The following is a 15,963-nucleotide window of genomic DNA, read 5'->3' as shown; positions in this document are numbered from 1 at the left end:
AGAGAGAGAGAGAGAGAGAGAGCGCGACGACGTCGCGGGAAGCAAAAGTTGATGAGGGGGAGGTCAGCAAGAGGGCAGGGGCCGGGGGCGTGTAGTGGTGGTGGCATGATGGGCTGGGTCACGGCGCTTGAGGTCTGGGGTCTGGGCATGTGCTGATATGTTTGTGGATGACTTCGTTCGTAGGCACTGTACTGGCTTCATTGGACTAGTTGGTTGGCTGAAAGACAGCGCGGCGAGCTGGAGAGGGCGCAGCTACCGGAGATCAGGCAGCCGCACTTTTTCGTGCGCCTTGTGTACGGTTCGGGTATTGGGCTTTTGTGTAGGTGCGCCCGTCGGTGCTTCCAAACCCGAACCACAGCCCCCTTTGGCGGGTCGTGAACTTTCGCCCGCGCGGTTTTTCGCCCAGCCAGCGCTTGGCATCCTCGGTCATGGAGGCCAAAATTGTGTTGCTCGGCGCCCAAAGTACGGATTGCCCTCAAGAGTGTAGCTGTGCAGCGAAACGAACTCGTGCACTCGCACTCGGGTGTCCTTTGACGTATCTTTGCTTTTTTTCTTTCTTCCTCTCCTTTCATCAACCCATTTCGACTTTTGCGTAGGCGTCGGCAAAACCTCGCTGGTTCTGCGCTATGTCGACGATGCGTTCGAGGATGCCGTCTCCTCTACCATTGGTGCCTCTTTTTTCACTCATAAACTGTGCGTCCCGAGGCAGCCCGACTACAGACCATCGCACAATTGTACGGGCATGGCACCCTTTGCGCACAGGAGCTCATGCTTGGCACGTCTGGTGCTACCTGGTCTTGTTTTGTGTGTCAAGGACTGTGGATGGTTGCCGCGTCAAGCTACAGCTTTGGGATACCGCAGGCCAGGTTAGTGTGACATGCTCGCCTGTGTCCAATTCCCCTTCTTTCGCTCCCCTCACACGATATCTCCCACCATCTGGCCCTGCCGTGTGATTGACCTGCTACAGGAGCGTTTCCGCAGCATGGCGCCCATGGTAAGGGGGGTTCAAAACTGACTCAGCCACGATCAGGGTTTGTACCAGTGATTCTGTGCTTTTAACGTTTGGCTCTTTTCCCATTTTGCTCACCATATCGCAGTACTATCGCGGTTCTTCCGCGGCATTGATTGTTTATGACGTAACAACACCAAAGTCGTTGGATGAGGTCAAAGGTTCGTGGGTCTCTCTTCCCAATTACCAAAGCGAGCATGGCGCGTGGGGTCTTCATGGGCTTGGCTGTGGCGCTCATAAGGGTCAGCCAGATACTTGCATGTGCGTTGCTCACGACTCGAATCTCCGGTCACACATGTTTTCGGAATATAGGCTGGATGGCTGAGCTGCAACGCAACACGGACACAAGCACGGGTATGCAGCTGCCTTGTGCCATCTGTTTGGTCTTGGCTGCTTTTGCTTCGGTGTTGGCATGCTACCTGACCAGTGGGAGGTGACCAAGTCGCTCACTTACAGCGTGGCTTCATGAATTTTCAACTGCAGTCATGTGCATTTGTGCAAATAAAGTGGATCTGCTCAAGGACGACGCTCACCTTGTTGAGGTGTGTGTGTGCCGGCCCGTCTCGTCCTTGCCATCCTCGCGCACCTGTTGGCTCCCCCCCACCCCCTTTTTTTTTGTCGATGTCTCTCATTGCCGACTTTGCGTTGCACACTCGTCCATCTTGTTGTCGCTTGCGAGTACAGAAAGGGCGCTCATATGCCAAGCAGACAAATGCCATCTTTTTTGAAACCTCAGCCAAGACGGGTGCAGGTGCGATTGTAAATGCCGACTTGAGTGCGCTCGGCCGCACATGCGACTGTCCCCGGATCAAATGATCGCGCATCAGCCTCACAACATTACGCCCTCTTGAATAGGCATTAACGAGGCATTTATGGCAGTTGTGCGCGAGCTCATCTCCTCCAAGCGTGCGTGGCAGAAATGCCTGCTATATTCGCGAAATTGGGCGACTCTGAGCTGGTATGAACTCACCTGCTTGTTGGCCCTTGGCGCAGGCCTGACCCCCGCAGCAGATCAAGCCGATGCCATCAAACTAGCACAAGTGTCTGACAACACTGAGAAGAAAGGATGTTGCTGACAGGTCTTGAAGATCATGTGTCGTGTGTCGAGGTCCCAGCCATCCTTCCAAAGCCTAGTCGTTCATGTCCGTGCGTGCCTCGATGTGTATTCGCGTGTTTGTGATGATTCGTAGCCTTTGTCCTTTATGTCGGGTCATTCTTGTTTGATAGAAAGTTGCTTTTTCCAAGCGTGTCCACTCACTGGTGCTTGAGTCACCCCGTCACCCGCGCGCATTACCTGGCCTCCCTGTCTTCTTTTTGACATTATCAATCCATCTCCACCTTGCCACGGACTGCTGTGTGATATCTATTGCCTATGTGACCAGCCCACCACCATTTTGACAATTCAGAAGACAGAAGAAAAAAAAAAAAAGCTGTTGAAAACAACAATTGGAAACAAGGTCATTTTTTCTCTTGCTTTTTGCTTCTCCCTGGTACGTTGTGGATGGCAGCGCGGGGCAGAGGGCGACGAGTCAGGACAGGGGTGAAAGGCGCTTAAGGGGTGGTGCAGGCTGGGTAAAGTGAATAGGATGTGTTTGCGTGGATGCTCTTTTGCGGAGCGATGCTGCTTGACATGCTGTTTGACTGATTTGGGATCGATCGAGCTGGGCTGGTCCAAGACACTGTTCAACCTCATGCGGCTTGATGCGCTCGCTCGCTGCTTCCTGATGTTGTTGATGATGCTTGGGGTGGGGAACAAAGGTCCAAACGGGACGCAACCAGTACCATGCTTTTTAGCTCTTTCTTCAAAACGCTCATCGGCAAGGAGGTGACGGTCGAGCTGAAAAATGACCTGCAGCTGAATGGCGTCCTCAAGTCGGTGGATCAGTTTCTCAACATCAAACTCGACAGCATTCAGGTCGCCGACATTGAGCGCTACCCACACATGGTACGTGCCGCTTTGCGCAGTGCTCTTTGCTCTCTTTTGAGTCTTGTGTGCAAGTGAATGGGTCAGGCGTGGTGCTGACAAGTGCGGGCTCTCTGAACTGAAGAATGCTACACGGCCCGAACCATTCGATGATTCGTGATTTTATCTGACCGTCTTGGCGCCCGCGACTAGATGGCTGTCAAAAATTGCTTTATCCGTGGTTCAGTCGTGCGCTACATCCACTTGCCCCCTGAGCATGTCGATAAGCAGCTCCTGCAGGACGCGACTCGCAAGGAGGTGCGTGTCTGCAAAGATGGTGTCATGCAGGAAGCGGGGTACAGAAGGGGGGTACAGAAGAAGGGGCCACTGTGGCACTCACTTTCATGTGACACATTGTCTAGGCGACGGGAGGAGACAAGAACTAGTGGCTCAGCTAGCCGTCCTTGTCATTTGCAACGGTACTTGTTGGCGGGGGCATGTATATCATGTCTAAAGCAGACCTAAGCTGAGCTCAGGGCACGGCTGGGTCAAGACACGCGCTCGCGACCCTACAAGCAGGCACACCCATGGACGAAGACCGAGACAAGTAACCAACTGGATCGGTTTTCTTGGTGCCTACGCATTTTGAACTGCGAGCTCGGGGCTGGAACCCCAAATTGCATGTTTTTTTTTTTTTTTTTTTTGAGGTGGTTATGTCTTCTTGCACGTCTTGGCGTGGTGCCAACTGTAGCTCACATGGATCTCAATGGTCAGTTCAGATAAAATTTGAATATCAATTCAAGGTACCACTGTACAAAAACAGGGCGCACTGCGCCCCAGGAATTCAAGTTCCCTCCTCTTGGCGGGCAAGCAATGTCTCGCGCACGTGGCAATCGTGCTGCCAAACATTCAAGTTGGCGGACGGGTAAGAACGCGCTGATGGTATGAGCGTCATGCACACGTCGGCCGGATGGCGAGGGCGGTATGGAATTTGGGTGGTTCGAGGACCGCTGGCCGCCGCATACTTAAGAGCTAGATCCGGCAATGGCGGCCAACTGCTCTTGAATCTTGCCCAGTCCATCAAGCATGGTTTCCAGAGTATCCTGCACCCACCAGGCAAACAACACGTGGGTGTGACGAATCAGATTTTCAGGTCTTTTCAACTGCCATGCACCGCAGCAAGTGGGTACCACCGACCTTGTTCATTTCAAAAGCCACATCGCGCAGCGCAGGCATTTCCTTAGTTGTTTGTGGCAAATCTTCCACCTATTGGCCAAACACATGAATGTGCGCGCAGACACCACGGGGCAGGACACACAAAACATCTTGCAGGGTTGCCTACCTTGAGATGAACCACAGCAGTGGGCAGCGCCATGCGCGCCAATTGGTCTGAGCTGGTTTTCACGTCGATCGCCCAATTGAATTCTTTCAGGCGCGGCAAAGATACTATGGTCAAAGAGGACAGCGCATTGCGTGTAGTGAGACGCGGTGCAGATGCCTACGAGAGTGGGCTTGCATGCATTGAAGTTTGAAGCGGTTGATGACGGCACATACATTGCTGAAAAGCAGCCTGCTCGCGCCAGGGGCCCCTAGAGCAGAGGCACACGAGAAGGAGCCGTGTCAGCGAACAACAAGGCCCGTCGACAGGCTTGATCTCATGGCATGCCGTCATGATGGTGCAAATAAGGAGCAAACTGAACAATTGGCCGAGTGCATGGGAGTGCTGATCAAGACGCACAGATTCTGTAGGATCAGCTTGGCCAGCAGACCTTGGAGCTTGCCAGGCACCGTATCTATCGAAACCATGAGCTAGTGAGGTTCAAAACAAACCCAAAAAGCGTACAAAAAACAAACAAACAAACAAACAAAAACAAAGTCAAATTAAGCCAAGCGCCAATGGTGGCAACAGCAGATATGAGCCTTGGCGCTCGAACCAGGCATGATGCTGCGCACAGCAGCGTCGTCGGCACAGTTTCGGTAGATGACGGTGGAGATCAAGTCGCGCATGCTCCGAAATAGCTGGCATCGAAGCATAAAAACAAAGTGGGCGAGGCGAGGGCCAAGGGAAGAGGTGAATGGGTGCGCAGGTGGCCCTCAAAGGGTCAAGGATGCAACCTAGGCACAGGAGTGTACCTGCTTGGCCTGATCGGGGGTAATCTCCAGTGCCTCGGCGGCACGTTCGGTGACCGCAGCCATGTCATCTAAAGATGGAGAACGGGATTCCCATTGGTGTTGAGTGCGGCGGACATTGGTGTGTAAAATAGCAAGCCTAGCTCGTGGCTCAGCTGACCTGCAGCATAGCGCGACGAGTAGGCCGCCTGCAACGACTGCACGACAAACTCAGGCGAGGGTGCCTGACCACCAGATGGCGAGTGTAAGCGACGGTCATTCGATTTCAAGCTATTGGCACCATGTCGTCTTGGTACCTTCATCAAATAGGCAAGGGACTCCATCCCTGCATACGTTGGTTCAGCAAATAACACTTGCACACTGGCACACTGGCACCGCCACCTACACCACTAGACGGCAAAAAAAAAAAAAAAAAGAGAAGCTTTGGCTACCTCTTTCCCCATCCGTTCCCGCCGTCAAGTCGAGCGTTCAGAAGCTGGAGCAAAGTAAGATTTTATCTGACATCTGACAATTTCGCGATGCCTTTTTTTTTCTCCACACCACCACATCTATCTTGTCCGATGCGGATGTGGAGATGTTTGAATCTATTTTTAGCAGGCAGATATCCAGGTTTGAGCCCGTGAACCAGCACTTTTTTTCTCTCTCTTCTTGAACGCGAAGGTATGTCGTGAGGCTGCGTGCTCATCGAGGAGGCTGTGTGTGTGTTTCGGGCGTGACGGTCGGCTCAACGTGGAGGGCAGCGCGAGGCTTTGGCGGGCGTGAGCGTGTTCTGTTCAGCTTTCCATGTTGTTCGACGTTGCGCGTTGAGTTTGTGCTGGGAGTGCGCTGCCAATGGAAGCCACTCGGCGCCATTTGGCTCGCCGAGACTACGGTGCTGGTCCAAGTTTTGGCTCGTCATGTTTTGCCGAGCCTGCATGGCTTGCGTCCCATCCGGCGTCAAGGGCTTGTGTGTTGACTTGAGCAATGATACATGCAGTCAAGCGTTCCATAGCAAGAGCAGCACAGCCATGAATGGATGCTTGTCGCGCTGCCCTTCATGTTTTGCGTGCGCTCTTGGACGCGCCGTGCACATGTGCCGAGCTGTGTGGTGTTCTCGAGCTTTGTTGTTTGCCAACAGATTCAATGAAACAACTTGGCATCATTTCACTCATTAACGATATGGTGCGCTCTTGTTGTCCTCTTTCTAGATGACCCGTCATCTTCCCATCCAGGAGCCCAAGGGCAACCTGTCCTACGGCCTCAAGAAGGGCCACAAGGTCACCAAGTACACCCAGAAGAGCCAGGCTCCCCAGAAGAGCATTGGCGTACGTTTTTCCGACATCCATGATGGCGAGGGTGGCCTGGCTACCTCATGACTCGTGGGGTGGCTTTATACTCATGTCTGCTTCTTTTTGTGCCCCTTGAAACAGAAGCTCGGCAAGCGCACCAAGTTTGTGCGTGATGTTGTCCGGGAGGTGGCTGGCTTCGCTCCCTACGAGCGCCGCTGCATGGAACTGCTGAGGATCGGTGCCGATAAGCGTGCCCTCAAGTTCTGCAAGAAGCGCGTAAGTTGACTGATGGGGATTGCCTCAGGTTGATCAGAGCGCGCGCACACACTCCCCAAGTTGGATGCTGTGCTGTGCTGTGCTGTGCTGTGCTGTGCTGTGCTGTGTTGTTGTATGTAGATCGTCGTTCTTACAGTGCAATCGTTTTTACTCTGGGTTCTGTTTAGCTTGGCACTCACATCCGTGCCCGCCGCAAACGCGACGAGATGGCTGGCGTCATCGTGTCTCAGCGCAAGGCCGCGGCCAAGAAGGCCGAGAAGGTTGAGAAGGTTGAGGCTTAAATTGACCTTTTCAATTTTACGAGCAAAGTCTTTTTCTCCCTCATTCAATCATATCTGTTTATGCATTGTGACGCGCGCTCCACCACGGACCTTCACACCAGCAGCCCGTGGTCGACATGTGGTTGACATGGATTTGTGAGTGAGAGGAGTGGTTGTATCGAAAGTTTGTTCGATGCGATTTTCCACGGGACTGATACATGGTCATCGGATTCGGTGCACTGTGATTTTCAAACATAACAGCTGTAACGCATCAATGTCTTAAAATTTGCGCTGCGGCCTCTCTGCGGGTTGCATCTTTGAGCAGACCCCCAATTGCTAGGAGAGGGCCTTTTGGGAGGGTGTTTTCGTTTCACACTTGCACTAACATGTGGTAGCACCTATTGTTTTCAAACAGAGAGAAAGATAACAAAAGGGGAACGCCATAAGCCATAGGTACCTTGTCGAGCTGCTAGTTTCCAAGCAGTGACGGTAAGGATACAGAGAAGTGGGCGTGTTGTTGGAAGAGGGCGTTGGAGAGCGAGAGAGAGAGAGAGAGAGAGAGAGAGAGAGAGAGAGAGAGAAGAGAGAGAGAGGCGGGTGGTTCGTGGAACGGCAGGCGGCTGCAATGGTCATGATGGGGGTAGCAAGAGCTCGCGTGTCTCGTAGCGGAGAAGGCGAGAGGGAGGGGGAGAATGCGTCGGTCGGTATGTTTTTGTGTGTTGCGTCTGGGCTCATGGTGTCTCGATTTTGCTTGTGGCCTTTGGCTGCAGGTGGTGCGCCGGGTTTCTTTTCGTGCGAGCCTTCAAACTCGGACTGCCGCGTGGGTCTAGCGCAACTCAGACCATGGCTCCAAAGTGGGTGTACAACCCCATGAGCCGGCAGGACGCCGAGGCTCTCTTGGCTAAACATAATGCCACCGATGGGCAGTTTCTCATCCGGCAGCGAGCCGAGGGTAGCCGTGACTACGTCCTGGCCGTCATGTACAAAGGCAAGCCAACACACCATCTCATCGAACAGCGTCCGGAAGATCGCCTCTGGACGATCAACAAGCGTGTATATGTCAACGATACCAACATCCTCAAGGCAAGGCAGACCATCCATCCCGACTTGTTGTTCAGCTGTGAAATTGTTGTGTGTCGTGAAGGCCATGACAGCCGTGATGTCGAGGATGCTTTTGCCGTGATCACGAAATGCATAAAGGAGTGCCTCTTTGCTCCATGACTCATCAATCGTGCTCATCCACAGATCATTCAGCGCCTGCATGAGCCGGCTGAAGGCTGGCCCATTGTGCTGCACGACGGCATCGAGGATGAGAGCCATCCTGCCGCTCGCAAGGTTGGTGCTCTGTCTTTTGAGACTCGACGGAGAATGCGGCATTTTTTTTTTGTCTGATCGCGGCTTGCCACTAGGGTTCCATTCGTCGCAACTCGTCTGTGCGTGGCCGCAGTGGCTCCATGCGTCAGCGCTCCGGATCAACCCGTTCTGCCACTTTTAACATCAAGGACATCACGCCAGAGCAATATCCAGAGGAGCTCAAGAAGTGGCAATCTCGCGTCGAAACCCTCAACACTCAAGTTGAGCAGAATGAGCAGAACGTTGCCAAGATGGAAGGCGAGCTGCGTGCTCAGGGTGCTGCACCCAACGCACCCCCTTTCCTTTGGATCAAGCCCATGAGCCGCGAAGAGGTGGAGGAAATGATGCGTGGCAAGGTCGACGGTGCTTACCTTGTGCGTACCCGCGAGGGCTACGACGACCTGATTGCTTGCATCGTCTTCAAGGGACGTCCCACCCATCACAAACTTGAAAAGGATGGCAGTGGCCACTGGCTGATCAACGGAAAAAAGTACGGTGACCATACCGACGTTGGCAAGGTTTGTTCCGCATCCGTCGCGCCTAACTTCTCGCCCTCCTTCATTCGCGTTTGCTCATTGAGCACCTGACGTCCGTTGCAATTACCCAAACCGACTGGAAATGTACTGCCTTGGTCAATGATTTCGACAGCTCTTTGCACAATTTCACCAGCCAGTACAGGGCTGGCCTGTTCTGCTGACCATGCCCGTCAACGATCCACAAAGAGAGGCGCTGGCTGGCATGGATGAGGCGTTGCAGCAAGCCACCACGCAACTTCAAACGCTCAAGAACCGCCGTGCCAATGCCCAAAGGATCTTGTCTGAGTTGGAAAACAACAAGCCGGCGCCAACAGCAACAACAACAACATCAACAACGTCAACGGCTGCCCCTGCTCAAGAGAGCAGTTCATCCTCACCTGCTGCTCCGACTGCGACTCAAGCTGACACCAACGCGTCAGCAACATCTGCAACCCATGCCGTCTCAACAAACAAGGCTGCACCTGCCTCCGAGCCAGAGCCGCCAAAGTCTTCGGCTGCTGCTTCGCAGCCAGCGGTCACGCCCGTGGTGGAGTCGACCACCCAAGCCGATTCTGCTCCTGTGACGACTCCACAGGTCGTGGCCGCAGCTCCTGCCGAAGCTGCTACCACCAAAGACCCTGCTTCCGAAACCACTTCGCAGGCCCCGGCTCCAGCTGCAGCCCCGCAGGCCGTCGTGGTCGAGCAACCCGCTGCGGTGACAGCCTCACCCGCCGCGGCCCCTGCGCCCGAGACTCATGAAGTACCCATCACCACACCCACGACCACGCCGGCGGCAACCGCAGTGGCGGTGACAGCATCTGTGGAGTCCCGTACACCGCCCACGAGTGTGTCTGACGTCACTGCCAGCCCCACCCCCTCCCCGCAGCCTACCCCGGTGGCCCAGCCTGTCATTCAGGAAACTCAAGTCGATGTGATCGAGCCCCTCAGTCCTGCTAAGCGCCCCAGCGCTAATTTGTCTTGGCAGCCGGCCGAATCTTCCACGGATCGCGACTCAGACGTCGTTTTCATCAACGGGCGACAAGGACATGCTGCTTTTATCAACGGCCGCTACGAAGAGGACATGACCAAGTTCTTTGATAACAAGCCCGTTTACGTGCACACATTCACCCAAACTGGCTATGCCAAGCCCATTGTCAACAAGCTGTACCTCTTCTTTCTGGCCGATAAGCAAGCCTGGGTTGTGTCCCGTCAGTTTGGTCCGCGCGATGTCACGGCCTACATCTCTTCTCAGGCCGATCGCCCTCAAGACATTCGAGGTATTTGGAGCGTGGCCGACCCGTCTGGCACCTTTGTGGAAGATCCTGCTGTGAAAATCGGTGAGTCGTTCCAGACCTCGTTCCGCCTGAACGTTGAAGGTGCCCATGTGCCGGTGTATTCAACTCTCGCGGATGAATGATTGTTCTAGGTAATGCGGCCACGGATGACGTTTCGAGCTTCCAGAATCTGCTCATGTCCAACCGCGAGGTCAACTTTTTCCATTGCCGCCTCTCCCCTCACCAGTTTACCGAGCTATGCCTTGCCCTCGAGTCTCGTTCATGCCGCATTCAACAGCTCAAGTAGGTTCTTGTGTCATCATCAGGTCATTGGGCACGGTGTCGAGATATAATATTCCAGCCGAGCCTAGCCTGCGCTCTTGCACCACGAGCCCCCGTTAATCAAGACTGTGACGTTTGGACGTTGTAGGCTCTTTGATAACAATTTGGCTTCAAGCCAGGTTCTTCGCCTCGTGGACGCGCTCAAGAAGAACCGCTCCGTAACCCATCTTCAGTGCGTTTCAGAGACGGCTCATCGATCGGTTGGGTGGCATGTGTCACCTCGCTCATTGTCTCGGGGTGTGTGTGTGTGTGTGTGTTTAGGATTCGCAACAACGAGCTAAACAACGAGGCGGCAGACAGACTGGCCCGCATGCTGCAGAGCAACGAAACGCTGCAAATGCTCTCGTACGTGTCTGCTCTTCTCATGTGGAGGCCCTTTCATTTGATTGTATCCCAGCCGCAGTTTTGCCCCTCCCCTCCCGACTTGGCTCACTTGTATGTGCAACACGGGGCAAATAGTTTGCGTGCTAATCGCATTAGCAATGAAGGAGCAACTTGGTTGGCTGAAGGCTTGCGTACCAACCGAACCCTGCGTGGTCTGAGGTGAGTTTGGCTGGCTTGCCAATGGCGTTTTCGCCGTGCGTCGTGTACTTGACCACAGCACGACCGTTGAGCCTGGTCAGACTCCGTAAGACCTGACCCGATTCACCGTGTTGCTTGCGCGGCGCAGCCTTCGCGAGAACATGATCCGCGATGATGGCTTTGATCGTTTCGTGGACGCCCTGCACGTCAACAAGACGCTGGCTGGCTTGGCGTGAGTTTGTCGTCGATGTCTTTGCTTTGGATGGGGCAAGCCCGCGGCACACTGAGGCTGGTGTTTGCTTTTGCTTTTGTACTAGGTTGTATGACAACCAGATTCGAGCTCAGCACGCCAAAAAGCAGTTGAAGCGACTGCGCAAGGCCAATGCTGCGTGTACTGTTGAATTGGTCAACCCTACCTATGCGGGCTAAGGCCTTAGCCCAAGATTTAGGCTTGGGGAGGTGTGGGAGATGTGGTAGCGGCGGGTCTCTCGATGCGATGCGTGTGTGTCGACATCAGATGCCAGCATGATGTATTGCGTTTAGTACAACTTTTCATCTTGTTTGTGTGTGTATGTGCGTGTGGTATATGCGATCCTTTTGTGAGCTTGCCCTGTGTGTCTGCGTCCCTCATCAAGAAATGTGCGAATGATGAAAACTGGTGTCCCTTGTTCATGCAAGTGGGTCAATTTAGCATTCTTCCGGAGAAGGCTTCACAAGATAAGAAAGAGCCAGCGTGAATCCCGTCTGAGCGGGGCTTCGGTGGGCTGGGCTGAGTGCAAATGGAAGGAGAGGCCAAAGGATGGACGGCAACAGGAGGGACAATCAGAACCACAACGACAAATCAAGAAGCCCTTATAGACGAGAAGGCACGGGGTGCGGAAAGAATTGAGAACAACAAAGTCACGATTAGTTGAGGCGGTGGCCGAGCCTTTTGGAGACAAAGAGATATATCCCCGGGGGAAGGCTCGTGCTTGATCACAAAGCAAATCTAGAGAAGGACACAGCCCGACTTGGATTTTGTCCGCTTGGGGCCATCAGGATTCTTGCGGTTAATCTGTCGCACCAGGTCATAGAAGATCTAAAAAGGCAAGAGTCAGCGCACAGGTTATGAGCACGGGGTTGCCAGGGCGAACAAGACATGAACCACTTGAAAACTCACCTCCTTGACGTTGATCTTGTTCTTGGCCGAGGCCTCGAGGAAGGTGCAGTTGTTGAACACCTTTGCTAAGCCCTGGCCCTTGTCCTTACCAACAACGCGTTCATCTTCGAGATCGCACTTGTTGCCAACGAGCACAAGCGGCACCTGAGGCAAGGGAGAGAGAAAGAAAGACGGACCACAGCCAACAATTGATCAGAGTCTGCGCGCGAGGGAAGTAGCGGGCAGCACCGAGTGGGAAAAATCGACCGTGTCCATCAAGAGTCAAAATTAAAAAACATACGTCATCCGTGTCCTTGACACGAAGAATCTGTTCCCGCAGGTCTGTAAGGTCGTTGAAGGTACTCTGAGCGGTGATGGAGTAGACCAGAACAAAGCCCTGGCCATTTTTCATGTACAGGTCTCGCATGGCAGTGAACTGTTCCGTGCCAGCGGTATCCAGGATTTCAAGCATACATTGCTGTCCATCGACCTCGACCTGAGCAGCCGCAGACCCATGGGGATGAATGAGCAGGCAGCGGGTCGATACAGCGGCGAAGGAAATTGGAAACAGAAAAGGGAATCAAAATGCATGTGTGGATGGGGTTTACGCAGATCTCAGCCCATGAGCGCAAGTTGACTAACCTGATTGCGATACGAGTCTTCGATGGTGGGATCATACTTCTCAACGAAGATGCCCTGCACAAACTGAACGGTCTGTGTGCTCGTAGAATAGGTGGCGAGGTAAGGCAGGGTCATTGTAAGTTGCACGAAAAAGGAGCCGATCCCCTTTTCTGAGCCAGCGCGACAAAGGCGCATAGAAGCATGCTGCCAGTTGTTTGGGGCTACGCACCAGGGCTGATTTGCCGACACCACCGCTGCCCAAGACGACAATCTTGTACTCGCGCATGATGAATGGTGTGTCTGTGCGTGGACCGGGTGATCCAAAGTTGATCGACGGGACAAGATGAGTGAGAACCTTTGCGACACCAAGTCGATGAAAAAAGATTGTCCGTGTTCCAAATATGAAAGAAGGAAGGAGGGGGGAGGAGGGGGAAAGGGGGAGATCGGGAAGGGCCAGCCGGCAATCAAGCAGAAACACCCGTAGAATAACAGGAAAAAAAAAAAAAAAAAAAGAGAAAAAGAAAGGCGCAGACGTGCGCTGAGCACACACACAAAAGTCAAGAAGGAATGGAGGCGTCAATCAGTGTCTGAAGTGGAGTCGTGGTGGTGGGGGTGGTGGCAAGCAATGGGAAGAAAATAAAATGAGAGTCGGTGAAGGGGTGAAGCAGAAACCCGAGCACAGAGGCGGGTGGATGATGGCTTGGGCGTGAGTCGGGGCTTGGAGTGCCAGCTTCGGCACTTTAATGGAAGCGGGTCTGGTCTAGCAATGGAAGCGATGTTGGAAGGGTGGGTGGGGTTGCCCGTGGGTGGGGCGCGCAGGAGGGGGGGGGGAATTGTATGTGTGTCTGTGTGTCTGTGTGTGGAAACAGGGCGAGGATGGCAATCCCAAAGTCTCGAGGTCTCGAGGCTAGGAGGTCAAGCGTGGTCCATCACCAGAACAGCAGGATCTCGAGACACAGGGAACGAGGCCTTGACCCTCTTGTGGTGGGCGGGGCAGAGCACGGCCAACGTCACTCCACGGACTAACCTTAAAAACGTCACAAGATGAGCGTGGGACGGACCTCTCCCACGCGGAAGCGTCGAGGGAAAGCAGGGCTATCACGCAGTGATCCAGTCGAACGCGCTCAGCTCGGGTCAACAGCAAGCAGCAGCAGCAGCAGCAGCAAGGAGACGCCGAAGAGGTCGCTGCTCCAGGTGACTGCCGTCTTTGTCTTTGAGACAACTGACAGAGAGAGAGAGAGAGTTTGAGAGAGAGCGTTTGAGAGAGAGAGAGAGAGAGAGAGAGAGAGAGAGAGAGAGTTTGAGAGAGAGGAGAGATTGTCAGAGAAGAAAGACAGAGAAGAAAGACAGAGAGAAAGACAGAAAGACAGAGGGAAAGACAGAGAGAGAGTTGCTTCTAGTTTGTCAGGCAAGGGGGCGGACGATTGCCACTTGGTAGCAGGAGGCGGCCACAACAAAACTGGAATTGTCAGAAAATATCTCGGCGGTGGGGGAGAAAAAAGTTGTGGCAAGACTTGAGTGCACTTTTGTGAAATTGTGAATCGTTTGCAGGTGAAAAACAGGCTTTCAAATAAACCTTGCTTACCAGCGTGGAAAGTTGCCTTCAAGCACTTTTCTCATTGGGATTCCAACCCTAAAGGTTTGCGCCCTCACTCGAGCTGCCTGCTGTCTCGTCTCGCCTGCGGCGCACATCGTCCCGCACAAACGGCAGCCAGAGCGCCACAAGGGCACAGTCTGTATCGTCACGATCAGGACAAACAGATACAAGAAAGAAAGAGAGCCCACCTTTGTTCCTTGGCAGACATGGCCTCGGGCTGCTGCGATGCCACCACGTGACCCGGTGCTTGACCAGCTCGAGGCTTCGCTCTTGCTTGGCTCGCGAACATGCCTCGCGCGTGCTTTTTGAAAGACATGCAAGGGGCGCTCGGGAACCGTGGTGCATACTCTTTGCTGTTAAACACTCTTGGTGGCCTTTGATGAAACCCCTTTCACCTTAGCCTTGAGTTGTTTAGCCTGGCTCTGCCTACCACACCACGCTCACCGCGAGGCCTTAATTTTGCTCATTTCTGGTTTGCTCGTGTTGGTGCGCGCCTCGAAACCGTCAGATGGCTCGTCACACCAAGAAGGTCGGCGTTGTCGGCAAGTACGGTACCCGTTACGGTGCCTCCCTCAGGAAGCAGGTCAAGAAGATCGAAATTAGCCAGCACGCCCGCTACACTTGCATGTTCTGCGGTAAGACTGCCATGAAGCGCAACGCCGTTGGCATCTGGAACTGCAAGGCTTGCAAGAAGACGGTTGCCGGTGGCGCTTGGAGCATCAGGTCAGCTACACTCCACACCGTTCTGAGCTCTCAATCATGATTCATCATCTGCATCTCGCTTGGCCGCGTTCTCTGGTTGACTTCATTCAAGAATGTCTTGTGGCTCACCCTTTTCTCTTGCCCTGTTGGGATTTATCAATTCTACAGCACGGCTGCGGCCACGACTGCGCGCAGCACCATCCGCCGTCTCCGTGAAACTCAGGGCCTGTAAATCAGTCTCTGTGTAAATTGAGCCGCCTTGACCCATTTCTCAGCAGTCAAAAAAAAGTCTTTGAGTTTGGTTCGGGTTCATTCCGTGTGACGCCTTGTAAAGCGTCCTCCTGCCGATGCTTGTGCTGCTATCCTCGAGGGGTCCAGTTGCTTTTCCGATGAGACTGCCCGTGATGCCAACACATCAGGAAGCATCAGACTGACCTATTCGTGGGAGCTGGTCGTCCCACTTTTGCAGCCATGGTGCGTATCAATTTTTCCTTGTCTGGACGTGTCTGGTAGTGTGCGACCTTCTGAGCTGTCTTGGAGTGATTAACTTTCTTATCATAACTTTCGTTCTACCTACTTTTCGTGAAGGAGACTTGTATCACAAGACTGACCTTTTGACAGCCCTGTTTTTGTCGCATTTCTGCTGGTTCACTTTTTTTACCCTTTTTTCTTTTAAACATCTCGTTCATATGGTGCCACACTCACTCTTGTTTTCTCTTTTCTTTTTGTAGACTCAAGCCGTTTGTATCAGAGCAGGGCTCGAGACTCAAGCTGCTTGTAGCAGTGCAGCGCTCCGTTTGGTTCCAATTTTCGCCAGGGAATGGGAACACAATGGTCGAGCTTACATTTAGCGGTGGCGTGCGACAGCCTGTCTAGATCGTGGGACCAGGAAGGAACCAATGAGAAACCCATTATGGAGTGGGGATTCACAAGTCACAGATTGTTTGTTTTCCCGGTGAAGTGGAACGGCACGCGCATTGCGGCCCCGCAGACATTAGCCTGGCGCGTCCAGTCAAAGAAAAAAGACATAGGGGATTCGGAACAAGCAGAATT

General features: G+C 53.5%; 6 protein-coding genes across 6 annotated transcripts; 4 read left to right on the top strand and 2 right to left on the bottom strand.

The window, feature by feature from the left end:
- Window positions 1-428: 428 nt before the first annotated feature.
- On the top strand, window positions 429-2,085 carry MONBRDRAFT_25453 (uncharacterized protein; the record flags this gene model as incomplete). The annotated part of the gene is made up of 10 exons (XM_001745890.1): window positions 429-462; window positions 597-693; window positions 815-866; window positions 968-994; window positions 1,098-1,170; window positions 1,322-1,363; window positions 1,493-1,551; window positions 1,694-1,760; window positions 1,865-1,915; window positions 2,003-2,085. 10 exons carry the CDS (start codon window positions 429-431, stop codon window positions 2,083-2,085), a joined length of 585 nt encoding a protein of 194 aa, XP_001745942.1.
- Window positions 2,086-2,770: 685 nt separating this feature from the next.
- MONBRDRAFT_32429 (uncharacterized protein) lies at window positions 2,771-3,606 on the top strand. Its single transcript, XM_001745889.1, has 3 exons — window positions 2,771-2,954; window positions 3,126-3,230; window positions 3,335-3,606. Exons 1-3 carry the CDS (start codon window positions 2,793-2,795, stop codon window positions 3,356-3,358), a joined length of 291 nt encoding a protein of 96 aa, XP_001745941.1. The 5' UTR covers window positions 2,771-2,792; the 3' UTR covers window positions 3,359-3,606.
- A 331-nt stretch (window positions 3,607-3,937) lies between these two features.
- On the bottom strand, window positions 3,938-5,365 carry MONBRDRAFT_25451 (uncharacterized protein; the record flags this gene model as incomplete). The annotated part of the gene is made up of 8 exons (XM_001745753.1): window positions 3,938-4,015; window positions 4,110-4,178; window positions 4,255-4,358; window positions 4,467-4,501; window positions 4,651-4,705; window positions 4,847-4,931; window positions 5,046-5,113; window positions 5,203-5,365. The coding sequence occupies 8 exons, from the start codon at window positions 5,363-5,365 to the stop codon at window positions 3,938-3,940; spliced, it is 657 nt and encodes a 218-aa protein (XP_001745805.1).
- A 799-nt stretch (window positions 5,366-6,164) lies between these two features.
- Window positions 6,165-11,503, top strand: MONBRDRAFT_32428 (uncharacterized protein; the record flags this gene model as incomplete). Its single annotated transcript, XM_001745888.1, has 15 exons — window positions 6,165-6,203; window positions 6,230-6,346; window positions 6,452-6,586; window positions 6,754-6,855; window positions 7,373-7,446; window positions 7,617-7,899; window positions 8,092-8,181; window positions 8,256-8,717; window positions 8,848-10,051; window positions 10,141-10,291; window positions 10,419-10,502; window positions 10,592-10,675; window positions 10,790-10,873; window positions 11,001-11,084; window positions 11,170-11,503. The coding sequence occupies 15 exons, from the start codon at window positions 6,165-6,167 to the stop codon at window positions 11,279-11,281; spliced, it is 3,105 nt and encodes a 1,034-aa protein (XP_001745940.1). The 3' UTR covers window positions 11,282-11,503.
- Window positions 11,504-11,576: 73 nt separating this feature from the next.
- Window positions 11,577-13,860, bottom strand: MONBRDRAFT_37080 (uncharacterized protein). Its single transcript, XM_001745752.1, has 6 exons — window positions 13,639-13,860; window positions 12,841-12,911; window positions 12,633-12,704; window positions 12,292-12,486; window positions 12,012-12,155; window positions 11,577-11,930 (listed from the first exon to the last, which is right to left on the bottom strand). The coding sequence occupies exons 2-6, from the start codon at window positions 12,895-12,897 to the stop codon at window positions 11,841-11,843; spliced, it is 558 nt and encodes a 185-aa protein (XP_001745804.1). The 5' UTR covers window positions 12,898-12,911; window positions 13,639-13,860; the 3' UTR covers window positions 11,577-11,840.
- Window positions 13,861-14,712: 852 nt separating this feature from the next.
- MONBRDRAFT_37079 (uncharacterized protein) lies at window positions 14,713-15,786 on the top strand (the record flags this gene model as incomplete). Its single annotated transcript, XM_001745887.1, has 2 exons — window positions 14,713-14,931; window positions 15,642-15,786. Exons 1-2 carry the CDS (start codon window positions 14,717-14,719, stop codon window positions 15,784-15,786), a joined length of 360 nt encoding a protein of 119 aa, XP_001745939.1. The 5' UTR covers window positions 14,713-14,716.
- Window positions 15,787-15,963: the final 177 nt, after the last annotated feature.

This window comes from Monosiga brevicollis, genomic scaffold, assembly GCF_000002865.3.
Source record: "Monosiga brevicollis MX1 MONBRscaffold_10 genomic scaffold, whole genome shotgun sequence".
Classification (NCBI taxonomy): domain Eukaryota; class Choanoflagellata; order Craspedida; family Salpingoecidae; genus Monosiga; species Monosiga brevicollis.
The sequence above is the reverse complement of the archived record's forward strand: the minus strand, read 5'-3'. Positions and strand labels throughout refer to the sequence as shown.